At 41.8% G+C, this 12090-nt stretch overlaps 1 protein-coding gene across 1 annotated transcript in view; it reads left to right on the forward strand.

Annotated features, from left to right (window-relative positions):
• The window catches only part of LOC124594218, a 75781-nt gene extending 65282 nt beyond the window's left edge, over positions 1-10499 (forward strand). Inside the window, exons 6-7 of the mRNA XM_047132578.1 lie at positions 4433-4536; positions 10298-10499. Of these exons, the coding sequence (XP_046988534.1) occupies positions 4433-4536; positions 10298-10499 (306 nt within the window). The remainder of the gene's footprint in view (positions 1-4432; positions 4537-10297) is intronic.
• The last annotated feature ends 1591 nt before the right edge of the window (positions 10500-12090 follow it).

The raw sequence follows: 12090 nt of genomic DNA on the forward strand, positions 1-12090 counted from the left end.
TTGGTGTGGCCTGGCATTCCGTTACAGATGTAGAGAGTACTAGTCTGCCGGCCAGAGTGGCCGAGCGGTTCTAGGCGCTACAGCCTGGAACCGAGCGACCGCTACGGTCGCACGTTCGAGTCCTGCCTCGGGCATGGATGTGTGTGATGTCTTTAGGTTAGTTAGGTTTACGTAGTTCTAAGTTCTAGGGGACTGATGACCTCAGAAGTTAAGTCCCATAGTGCTCAGAGTAAAAAAAATAAAAAAATAAAAAATAAAAAAAAACTACAAACAGATTGTAATTAAGAATACGATAAAACGAATACACTGAATTGCTGTTACTGACAATGTACATGCATTTAAACTAACGTATTATGGAGAAAGTTCTGTAGGCTCAATGTTATAACCATAATACTCGTACAGTATTTTGTTAATGGCTGCTACATACTGGAAAGGCGCCAGGAGCTACCGCGTTCCTCCTGGGTCAAACCTTATACTGTTTGCTAAACAAGTTTCCAATAAATTCCCAGAACACTGCATTTTTCATAACGACCTGATCATTAATCAGATTGCAGTGAGTTTTTTTTGTGATCTGCTGGAGATCTTTTGTCTTCACGAAATTGCCAACTGTAGTCTGATTAATGATCAGATTGTTATGTAAAATACACTGTTCTGGGAGCTGTTTGAAAACATTTTGCTAGGAAATAATGTAGGGTTCAACACATGGAGAACGAAGTAGGTCCAGCCGTCTTGCCAATATCTAACAGCCATTACCATAATATTGTACGAGTAAGATGGTTATAACATTGAACATGCAGAACTTTCTCCATGGTACATTAGTTAAAATGCATGTACATTGTCAAAAACCGCAATTCAGTGTATTGGTTTTATTGTATTTTTAATTAAAATCTGTTTGAAGTGACACAGAGACTAGTGCTCTCTACATCTGTAACGGAATGCCAAGTCACACCAACTGTCCATCTTGTTGACTTTTGGCACCATCTATGAGCTATTCAGTAAAGAAGACGAACAACATACCCGTCCCGATATTTAAATACAGAGAAAAATATTACAAAATATACAAACATTTAAATCAATCCAATTCTAATAGTTGCACCATATAGCATGTGCCTCCTTGTGTCTTGTAAATACATTTTTTAAAAAAAGGTTTTATCCATCTGATGCTATATGCGGAGAGCAATATAAATAATTTTACTTATGTTTTATTATACGTAATTCCCACGCAAACTTGAAGTTTTCTACTAGAGACCATAACTGCTTTCCTTTGTGTGCTATATATTATGTAGTTCATATAGAGGGCACCATACAGCCTACCTTCGTTATACAGTAGTATTCAAAGAACTGTGACTGACGCCCGGATAACAGGGAACTGACATGCATTCAGACTACAAAGTAGTGGTACGTAAGCTAATGTATAAGCCATATGGGTTATGCTGCGAGTTGTAACTTTCTATAGTATCGCCTGACCATGTACTTCTTGTATTTTTTGGCATTGATAATGGCTAAGAAATAGTAGTTAAGCAACTTAAATCACTTAATAAAAGCAGGTATTCTGTTCCAGACTGTATACCAATTAGGTTCCTTTCAGTGTATGCTGATGCATTAGCTCCATACTTGACAATCATATACAACCATTCGCTCGACGAAAGATCCGTACCCAGAGAGTGGAAAGTTGCACAGGTCACACCAATATTCAAGAAAGGTAGTAGGAGTAATCCACTTAATTACAGGCCCATATCATTAACGACGATACGCAGCAGGATTCTACAACATATATTGTGTACGAACATTGTGAATTACCACGAAGGAAACGTTTTATTGACACACAGTCAACATGGGCTTTGAAAACGCCGTTCTTGTGAAACACAACTGGCTGGTTGTTTGCAGACGACGCTGTCGTTTATCGACTAAAAAAGTCATCAGAAGATCAAAACAAACAGCAAAAATATTTAGAACAGACATCTGAATGGTGCGAAAATTGGCAGTTGACCCTAAATAACGAAAAGTGTGAGGTCATCTACATGAGTGGTAAAAGGAATTTGTTAAACTTCGGTTTCACGATAAATCAGTCAAATATAAAGGCCCTAAATTCAACTAAATACCTAGGAATTACAATTATGAACAACTTAAATTGGAAGGAACACATAGCAAATGTTGTGGTGAGGCTAGACAAAGACTGCGTTTTATTGGCAGGACACTTAGAAAATGTAACAGATCTACTACGGAGACTGCCTACAGTACGCTTGTCCGTCCTCTTTTAGCATACTGCTGCGCGGTGTGGGATCCTTACCAGATAGCACTGGCGGAGTACGTCGAACAAGTTCAAAGAAAGGCAGTACGTTTTGTACTGTCGCGAAATATGGGAGAGAGTGTCACTGAAATGCTACAGGATTTGCGCTGGGCATCATTAAAAGAAAGGCGTTATTTGTTGCGACAGAATCTTCTCAAGAAATTCCAATCTCCAACTTTCTCCTCCGAATGCGAAAATATTTTTTTGACGCCGAACTACACAGGGAGAAACGATCACCACGATAAAATAAGGGAAATCAGAGCTCGTACGGAAAGATATAGGTGTTCGTTCTTTCCCCGCGCTCTGCGAGATTGGAATAATAGAGAATCGTCAAGGTGGTTCGATGAACCCTCTGCCATGCACTTAAATATGATTTGCAGAGTATCGGTGTAGATGTAGCCGAAATCGGGATTTGCCAAATAAAACTTGCAAAAAAGGACGACTGATTGCTGCGCTCTATCATTTATAAATCAGATCAGAGTCGGTGAGTGCACCCACGTGCGTGATGGAATGAAACTATTCCAATAACTTGAATTAGGAGTGCGAAGTAAAAGTACTCCAAGTTTCGTACAACGAACGGCCGAGAGGAAACCCCCCTACAAGTAAGGTGGAAACCGATCACCGCCTAACTCAAGGTTGCGCTTAGCTGAGCAACAGGAAGATGATTGCTCTGTTATTATGATGGGCGAGTAAAGAGTTCGTGCCGGTATATAAGCAGGCGCAGAACGGACAGAGGGCATACTCAGTCGCTCACTTCCAGAGGCATCACGGCTCGTCACCACTCACCACTCACCATGAAGTGCATCGCTGTAAGTGTTCTCATTTTCTTCGTTTGTCAGTACCCATCACATTTATCAGCACAGTACCTGAAATTTCACTTGTCTATTGTCTACATCTCTTCAGTCTTGTAGATGCTACGTCGAGTCTTACTCGCTCTATTCAGCTATTAATAATGTTTTGTAGTGTCTTCTTCTGAACAGTAGCGTCAATATAGTTGAGATACTGGCGTGGCATTAAGGAGAACCACCCTGCATACGTATTTCGTTTTTCCATGGTTTTTCAAAAGAGCTTAAAACAAGTATGTGGGCCTCAGTGGTTTGATAAGCACACATCACATGTCTTTGGTCAGTCACATCCTTTCCGGATTTGATAACTATCTGCTTTGTCGTTGTCGTGGATGGGACATATAAAGCTAAGCTTTCTCTTTGCAGCAGATCTGTAACAATTTTACCCATTCTAATGTATTTTCACTGCAGCAGCAAACAATATCTTCTTTATGATTCTGTCTTTTATAACTGGTGTAGTGAGTGGTTTTAGCTAATCAGTTTTCAACAAGTTCACTTCCATGTCACATCAAATGTACACTTTGCAAGCTTTCACTATTATATTACTAGGGAACTGCAGAAAATATTCCATGAAGAGAGGTCACAAAACTTTTACGATTTTTCGTCGAGCACAAATTGATGTGGTACAATATGTAGCAGGTACAGAAAGACGTACTTACGTACTAGAGTTCGATACACAATCAGTAGTAGAATACTGAAACCTTTTTTGTGAAATGTAAGGGGAAATTGTTACAGTCCTGTGTAAACGCAACGAATCTTCGGCACTGACGGTAGTAATTGCAGGACAGGCTCCTCAGAGATAGGGAGAGTGGCGCTCTGGGGACCCTAGTGTGTTGAAGTGTGACGCCGACTTTCGGGGTGTGTTCTTTCAGCGCAGTGGTGCGAAATGCGGTACCTGAATTCTATTCTTGGTATGGCACACGATTTATTTTGTCATGTTTATAGTCACAGCATGTATCCTGTTAAACTGTAAAAGAATTCAGTACAGGTGCAGTCTCAGCTGAAGTATATATCACTCAGATAATGGAACTAATATACTAACATAATTTCAGCGTTTTTCAGCATTTTTCACGCATCGCAAATCACATTCCAAGGCAGTCAAAACTGAACGTTTAGCTTGGGGATAGACTGAATTCTGTATCAGACTTATGAATTTTTTTTGTAAATGAGTACGATATTTGGTCTAACTAAATTTGTCTGTTTGTAAATAGCCATCAATTAGCTGCACCCTGCAGTATGCCTACCTCTTCTGGGAGAGCCAGAGCCTGTTGTACTAGCGGCGGCCATTGTGTTTCAGCTGTGCCTGGTCGTCGCCGTGTCCTACGTGCTGGCCGACACCAAACCCATCGAGGTGATCTCCCGTGAGGAAGTCCACGATGCTGCCGGACAGTATTCGCTCACGTGAGTTCTGTGTGTCTGCCCTGTTCTGTAGTGTTGCGTAGCAACGTTCTAGCCCTACGCAACATAGGCCAGAGATATACGCTGCACCGCTCAGAGTTTGTACGGCTGTGTTTCAATCGCTTATATCGCTGTGAGTTTTATCCACACACTTAAATGCAAGGGAACGATTAGTGATTGTGACAGTAATGCAACAGATTTTGTAATTTGCCATTATCATTAGGACTAAGCCCATCCTCCAAGAACGCTGTGACTTCATACGGTTAACGTATACAGTTAGTTTGGTACTTGAGTACCGTTATTACGGAAATAGCTTTCACGAAGATCAAAACTCTTATATCTAGCACAAATAAAACACCAGTCTTACACAGGATGTTTCACAATTCATGTTCCACGCTTCTAGAGGTTGCACGGATGACTTAGTAGTTCAAGATTTACGTAGGAGCCCATGTCCGGAAACGTCAGCCAACGACAGAACAGAGCGTCAAGGTTACAGGCGCCAGCGCCTGTATACAGGATGTTGTTGTTGTCTTCAGTCCTGAGACTGGTTTGATGCAGCTCTCCATGCTACCCTATCCTGTGCAAGCTTCTTCATCTCCAAGCACATGCTGCAACCCACATCCTTCTGAATCTGCTTAATGTACTCATCTCTTGGTCTCCCTCTACGATTTTTACTCTCCACGCTACCCTCCAATGCTAAATTTGTGACCCCTTGATGCCTCACAACATGTCCTACCTACGGGTCCCTTCTTCTTGTCAAGTTGTGCCACAAACTCCTCTTCTCCCCAATTCTGTTCAATACCTGCTCATTTGTTATGTGATCTACCCATCTAATCTTCAGCATTCTTCTGTAGCACCACATTTCGAAAGCTTCTATTCTTTTCTTGTCCAAACTATTTATCGTCCATGTTTCACTTCCATACATGGTTAAACTCCGTACAAATACTTTCAAAAACGACTTCCTTACACTTAAATCTATACTCGATGTTAACAAATTTCTCTTCTTCAGAAACGCTTTCCTTGCCATTGCCAGTCTACATTTTATATCTTGTCTACTTCTACCATCATCAGTTATTTTCCTCCCCAAATAGCAAAACTCCTTTACTACTTTAAGCGTCTCGTTTCCTACTCTAATTCCCTCAGCATCACCCGGCTTAATTCGACTACATTCCATTATCCTCGTTTTGCTTTTGTTGATGTTCATCTTATATCCTCCTTTCAAGACACTGTCCATTCCGTTCAACTGCTCTTCAAAGTCCTTTGCTGTCTCTGACAGAATTACAATGTCATCGGTGAACCTCAAAGTTTTTATTTCTTCTCCATGGATTTTAATACCTACTCCGAATTTTTCTTTTGTTTCCTTTACTGCTTGCTCAATATACAGATTGAACAACATCGGGGAGAGGCTACAACCCTGCCTCACTCCCTTCCCAACCACTGCTTCCCTTTCATGCCCCTGGACTCTTATAACTGCCAACTGGTTTCTGTACAATTTGTAAATAGCCTTCCGCTCCCTGTATTTGACCCCTGCCACCTTTAGAATTTGAAAGAGAATATTCCAGTCAACATTGTCGAAAGCTTTCTCTAAGTCTAGAAATGCTAGAAACGTAAGCTTGCCTTTCCTTAATCTTTCTTCTAAGATAAGTCGTAAGGTCAGTATTGCCTCACGTTTTCCAACATTTCTACGGAATCCAAACTGATCTTCCCCGAGGTCGGCTTCTACTAGTTTTTTCATTCGTCTGTAAAGAATTCGTGTTAGTATTTTGCAGCTGTGACTTATTAAACTGATAGTTCGGTAATTTTCACATCTGTCAACACCTGTTTTCTTTGCGATTGGAATTATTATATTCTTCTTGAAGTCTGAGGGTATTTCGCCTGTCTCATACATCTTGCTTTGTCAGGACTGGCTCTCCCAAGGCCGTCGGTAGTTCTAATGGAATGTTGTCTTCTCCTGGGGCCTTGTTTCGACTCAGGTCTTTCAGTGCTCTGTCAAACTCTTCCCGCAGCGTCGTATCTCCCATTTCATCTTCATCTACATTCTCTTCCATTTCCATAATATTGTCCCCAAGTACATCGCCCTTGTATAGACCCTCTATATACTCCTTCTACCTTTCTGCTTTCCCTTCTTTGCTTAGAACTAGGTTTCCATCTGAGCTCTTGATAAATAAAACACCAGTCTTACACAGGATGGATCGCAACTCATGTTCCACGCTTCTAGAAGTTGCACGGATGACTTAGTAGATCAAGATTTACATAGGAACCCATGTCCGGAAACGTCGGCCTACGACGGAACAGAGCGTCAAGGTTACAGGCGCCAGCGCCTGTATACAGGGTGAATCACCTAAAACTTCGCACCCAAAATATCGTGGAAGTGGAAAATACTACTGATGTGCGGTTTTCATAAAATAGATCGGTAGTCAGAGGCTCGTACTGTTAGCCAATAAACAGATTGTGATAATTCTTAGAAAGCGTATTTTTTGTTCAAATACACACTTTTTAAATGGAACAATGCCTATTGACACTAAAAAACTAATAATAGGGTAAATTACAATGTAAGTGCCAGTAATTGACCTTCGCAGTTTGTATTCAAAATGACCACCGGGGAGCGGGAATACAGTCTTCCAGTCTGGTATGGAACGACTGCTGGTCACGTGCTAGCATTTCATCGGAGATGTCCGAACAGGCTGCAGTAATACGTTGTTGCATATCATCGAATGTAGTTGGTATGTACTTGCAGACAGCCTCTTTCAGCTTTCCCAACAGAAAAAGTCTACAGGCATCAAATCTGGGGAACGGGCTGGTCAAGGTACAGGTTCTCTGCATCCACTCCAACGATATGGAAACAACTCTTGAAGACATTCTATAACACTTTGTGCATTACGGATTGGGCAACCAGCACGTTGATATCGCAGGTTTCTCCTAGTTTGCCTTGGAACGTCTTCTAGCATCCGTGGAAGATGGCCTGTTAGGAGGCTCTGATACCTGTATACATTCATTGCTCCGTCTATAAAAAACGGGTCTATGAGTTGATGGTTCATTATCCCACAACACACGTTTACACTCCATGGACGCCAACGTCCCACGTGATGAATCCCCAACAGGGATTGTCAACAGACCAATAGCGTATGTTCTGGCGGTTTACCTGGCCGTAATTGGTAAATGTGGCTTAGTCACTAAACAAGATACAGGATACATCTGGAGTATCCTGTCTTAATGCCCATGTACGAAAGTTAACACGATTCCCATAAGCGTTTCCATGCAGCTCTTGAGGAAGAGAGATGTGATAGAGATTTAACCTATGTCGACGGAGAATGCGTACGACAGTTGCCTGATTCATGCTAAGCTAATGTGCCGATCGACTGCAACAGCAGCAGCAACATTAATATCCCCCTCTTCTGTCGTCACATGTTTCCTTCTGTTCAGTTGTTTGGGTGTTACACTACCATTGTCACGTAACTGGTTGAAGAGGATGATAAATAATTACCGATATCGTTGGCATCTGTTGGGTTATCTTGCCGCTTACACCGTACAAGAACGAACTGATTCTTTCTAATCTCTTCGTACACCACGAGCATGTCAGCTTCCTCTACTTTTGTAAATCCAATAGCCCACTCGCGACTTGCTTCTTGCATTGCCACCCACTAACTGACTAGCAAGTCGCAATGCACTCAACAACACGCAAACACACTGTAAGCACACACGATAAACATTGTACGTAGCAACTACGCAGACTGAATGGCAGAAACAAATCACGGAGTGGAAACTTTTCAAAAAATGATATCTCCTAAACGACTCGCATTAGAATCCTCCAACAAATGTCAACAGGCATTGTACCATTTAAAATGTGTATATTTGCGCAAGAAACACACTTTCCAAGTATTATTACAGTGAGTTTATTGGCTAACAATACGAGCCCTTGACTACTAATCCATTCTGTGAAAACCGCACATCAGTAACACTTTCCATTTGCGGTGCAGGTTTTAGATGATTCGCCCTATATATATACTTACATATAGGGTGATTCCGTGATGTATCAATTTGAGCCAGGGCTGACTCTCCCGGGAACGAACGAGTCGAAAGTTACAAGCAAAAACCGTTGACATACCTCTGACAGTGGAATACATGTACTGGTACTGTTGGTTGTTTGGTTGATTTTGGGAGAGGGGCCTAAACAGCAACGTCATCGGTCCCGTCGGATTAGGAAGGATGGGGAAGAAAGACGGTCGTGCCCTTTCATAGGAACCATCGCGACATTTGCCTAAAGAGCTTTAGAGAAATCATGGAAAACCTAAATCAGGATGGCAGGACGTGGGTTTGAATCGTCGTCCTCCCGAATCGGATATCAGTGTGCTAACCACTGCGCCACCTCGCTCAGTGGTACTGTTGTTGCTAAGATCGCAGGGTAGGTAACTTTTAGAGGTGATAATATGGACCAAACCAAGAAAAAATGTCTAGATGGGCTCTAAAATGCATATCTTAAGAGCTATGAACACTTGTTCAATAGAGGAGATGTGTTTCACAGTAGTGAAGATGAACATATGCTCATAGCTACTCAGGTATGCGTTTTAGAGCCCGTATTTATTGGACTTATTTTTCTTACTTTTGTCCATACCGCCGTCTCTGAAAGTTAATTACCTTACAATCTTCGCAACAACAGTACCCAGTATTCTACTATCAGATGTATCAGAACGTTTATCGCTTGTAACTTTCGACTTGTTCGTTTCCAGAAGAGGGATCCTTATATCCGATTGATACATTCAGCCTTCTGCATCATCCTAGATTTTTTTTAACATGATTATGGAATCGCCAGCCGCGGTGGCCGTGCGGTTCTGGCGCTGCAGTCCGGAACCGCGAGGCTGCTACGGTCGCAGGTTCGAATCCTGCCTCGGGCATGGGTGTGTGTGATGTCCTTAGGTTGGTTAGGTTTAAGTAGTTCTAAGTTCTAGGGGACTTATGACCTAAGATGTTGAGTCCCATAGTGCTCAGAGCCAATTGAACCATTTGATTATGGAAACACCCTGTATATACATACATTTACAGGTGCCGACGCCTATAACTTCGACGCTCTGTAGCGTCATTGGATGACGTTTTCGGACATGTAGTCCTAGGTAAAACTTAATCTACTAAGTCCCCTCTATAACCTCTAGAAGTGTGCAACACGAATTGTGAAACATCTTGTGTATTGCAAAGTATTATACGGGAACATCCTGGACGGAAGTTTCTAAATACCGGAATATCGAGGCCCATATTAATCACAACTGTGGTCTCTAGCTCAGAATAGTACTTCCCGTTAGGTTCATGAGTAACTGATTGGTCAGTCGTATTTTCGTTGATGTAAACAACCACGAAATGGTCCCTATCTTGCGACAATAAATGCAATGCCAATAATAATAATAATAATAATAATAATAATAATAATAAGCTAAACGCTTCAATTTTTTCACTGAGAAGAGGAGATAGCCACATAATTAGCTTATTGTGGTTTACTTTAATTTTTTTTCCGAGATTATCTTCTTCCACGAAATTATTCCCTCTGAATCTGAACCATCGGAAATGTGCCAAGGGTGCCAAGTCGACACGTGTACTCAGATGGTAGCTCTTGTGAACCAAACTTGCAAGTATACGACTCTGATTATTACGCAGTAGGACCCCTTACTAAAAGCTTCTTACCGCGATAGTAGTCACAAAGTACGACATCCTAGGACAATTCTAGCTTACCCCTCCAGCAGTAACAAGTCGATTAATGCAGGCTGTGGGTCCGCAGGTACCAGACGGCCAACGGCATCACGGTGGTGGAGCACGGCGAGCTGAAGCCCACCCCTGACGGCAAGGACCACGTGCTGATCAAGAGCGGCCAGTACCAGTACACCAGCCCCGAGGGCAAGCCCGTCGACATCAAGTACAAGGCCGACGAGTTCGGCTTCGTCGCCACCGGAGACGCCATTCCAGTCGCACCCGTCGCCTAAACACCGTCACTTCACCTATAACTGTACAAACTCATTAGCCCAGTCAATAAATTAATTTCGCTTTCAACATTATGCTTTAAACATTTCAGTTACTTCCTGCAGACATCCCCTGGCTCGCATGCAAACTCACTAAAGTTACTGCAGCTATAAGAGCGTCCACCATCGGAACGACAGTTCTCCTTAACAGGCGCCATTCTGAATTGGCAAGTGATTACTTAGTCTAAAATACATGTAAAAGGACACGTATGGATAAAAGTTGAAGTAGGCGAGGTGATTGGTTCTTTTGATCGCAGTAGTGTTGCATACACACACGAAAGAAAACTCATGGGCTCCTACTGTACCTAACTTGCTTTAATACCATCTCCAGCTCAATAAAATGCTGTAATATCGACCTGTATACATGTAGAAAAGTGCCCATTTGTTTGTTTGTAATTCAATCAAATCTACAGTTTTAGTACCATCTTGATGGAATTTTGCACACTTCATCTTCACGACAAGAGGAAGATCAGAGTCTACAAAAGATTTCGTAACCTTACTTGAAACATTTTTGTATTTAGTACATAAACTGAAAATGATGCTATCAAAAATCTCTTCAAGTTCTTAACCGATCTACTTCAAATTTCTTCACGATCCCCTAATGAACATTTGGGCGGACATGGAATATATATATCAAGCATCTCGAATATTACTTAACCGATTTGCTTCAAAATTCTTGGCCGATTTACTTCAAATTTCTGCTTTCAGCGAGACAATGGAGAAAATTAATGAAAAATTAAATGCCTAGCTAACAAACGAAATATATCGTGGTAAATTGACTGTAATTCATATCGTGATAACAAATTATAGCGGCTATACCCGTCTTGGTGATGTACCACCCTCCATCGCTAGATCGTGGGACGAGCGAAAACCCGCGAATTTGAGAGAAACATGATTGGAAACTTATTTATTGACCAGCTGCCATTGTTACATACGGCATATACCCTAGAAGATATTTTAGTCCGTGTTTCACAGTTATTTTTATTATTATAATCCACAGTGTCATACGAACTCTAAGGCAGATCGTGGTCATAGTATCAAAAAGTCACTAGATCGAAGGCCGATCAAAAGATCGAACAGAAAAGGAGATCTCCCGAACTGTGGCGTAAACTGTTTGAACAGTTCAACTCGTGCTCACACACAGCTCTACTTGAAACAGTGAAAACTGAGCTGAATCAACAGAAGACGAATTGTCCAAAAACACAGAGACATACTTACCGCAAAATCATAAACAGATACTGCAGGTAAAGACGTATTCATTCGTCGCATTCCGTTGACACCCAGTGATTCAAATATACCCTTCGACTTGAAGCGATTGCAGTTCCCATGCGGCTCGCATTCGCTAAGAGTATCTGCAGTGCACAAGGCCAAAAACTTTGCGTGTCATATATAAACATACTGGGCATCACAAGATGGTTCAAATGGCTCTGAGCACTATGGGACTTAACTTCTGAGGTCATCAGTCCCCTAGAACTTAGAACTACTTAAACCTGACTAACCTAAGGACATCACACACATCCATGCCCGAGGCAGGATTCGAACCTGCGACCGAAGC

This window comes from Schistocerca americana, chromosome 2, assembly GCF_021461395.2.
Source record: "Schistocerca americana isolate TAMUIC-IGC-003095 chromosome 2, iqSchAmer2.1, whole genome shotgun sequence".
Taxonomy (NCBI): Eukaryota; Metazoa; Arthropoda; class Insecta; order Orthoptera; family Acrididae; genus Schistocerca; species Schistocerca americana.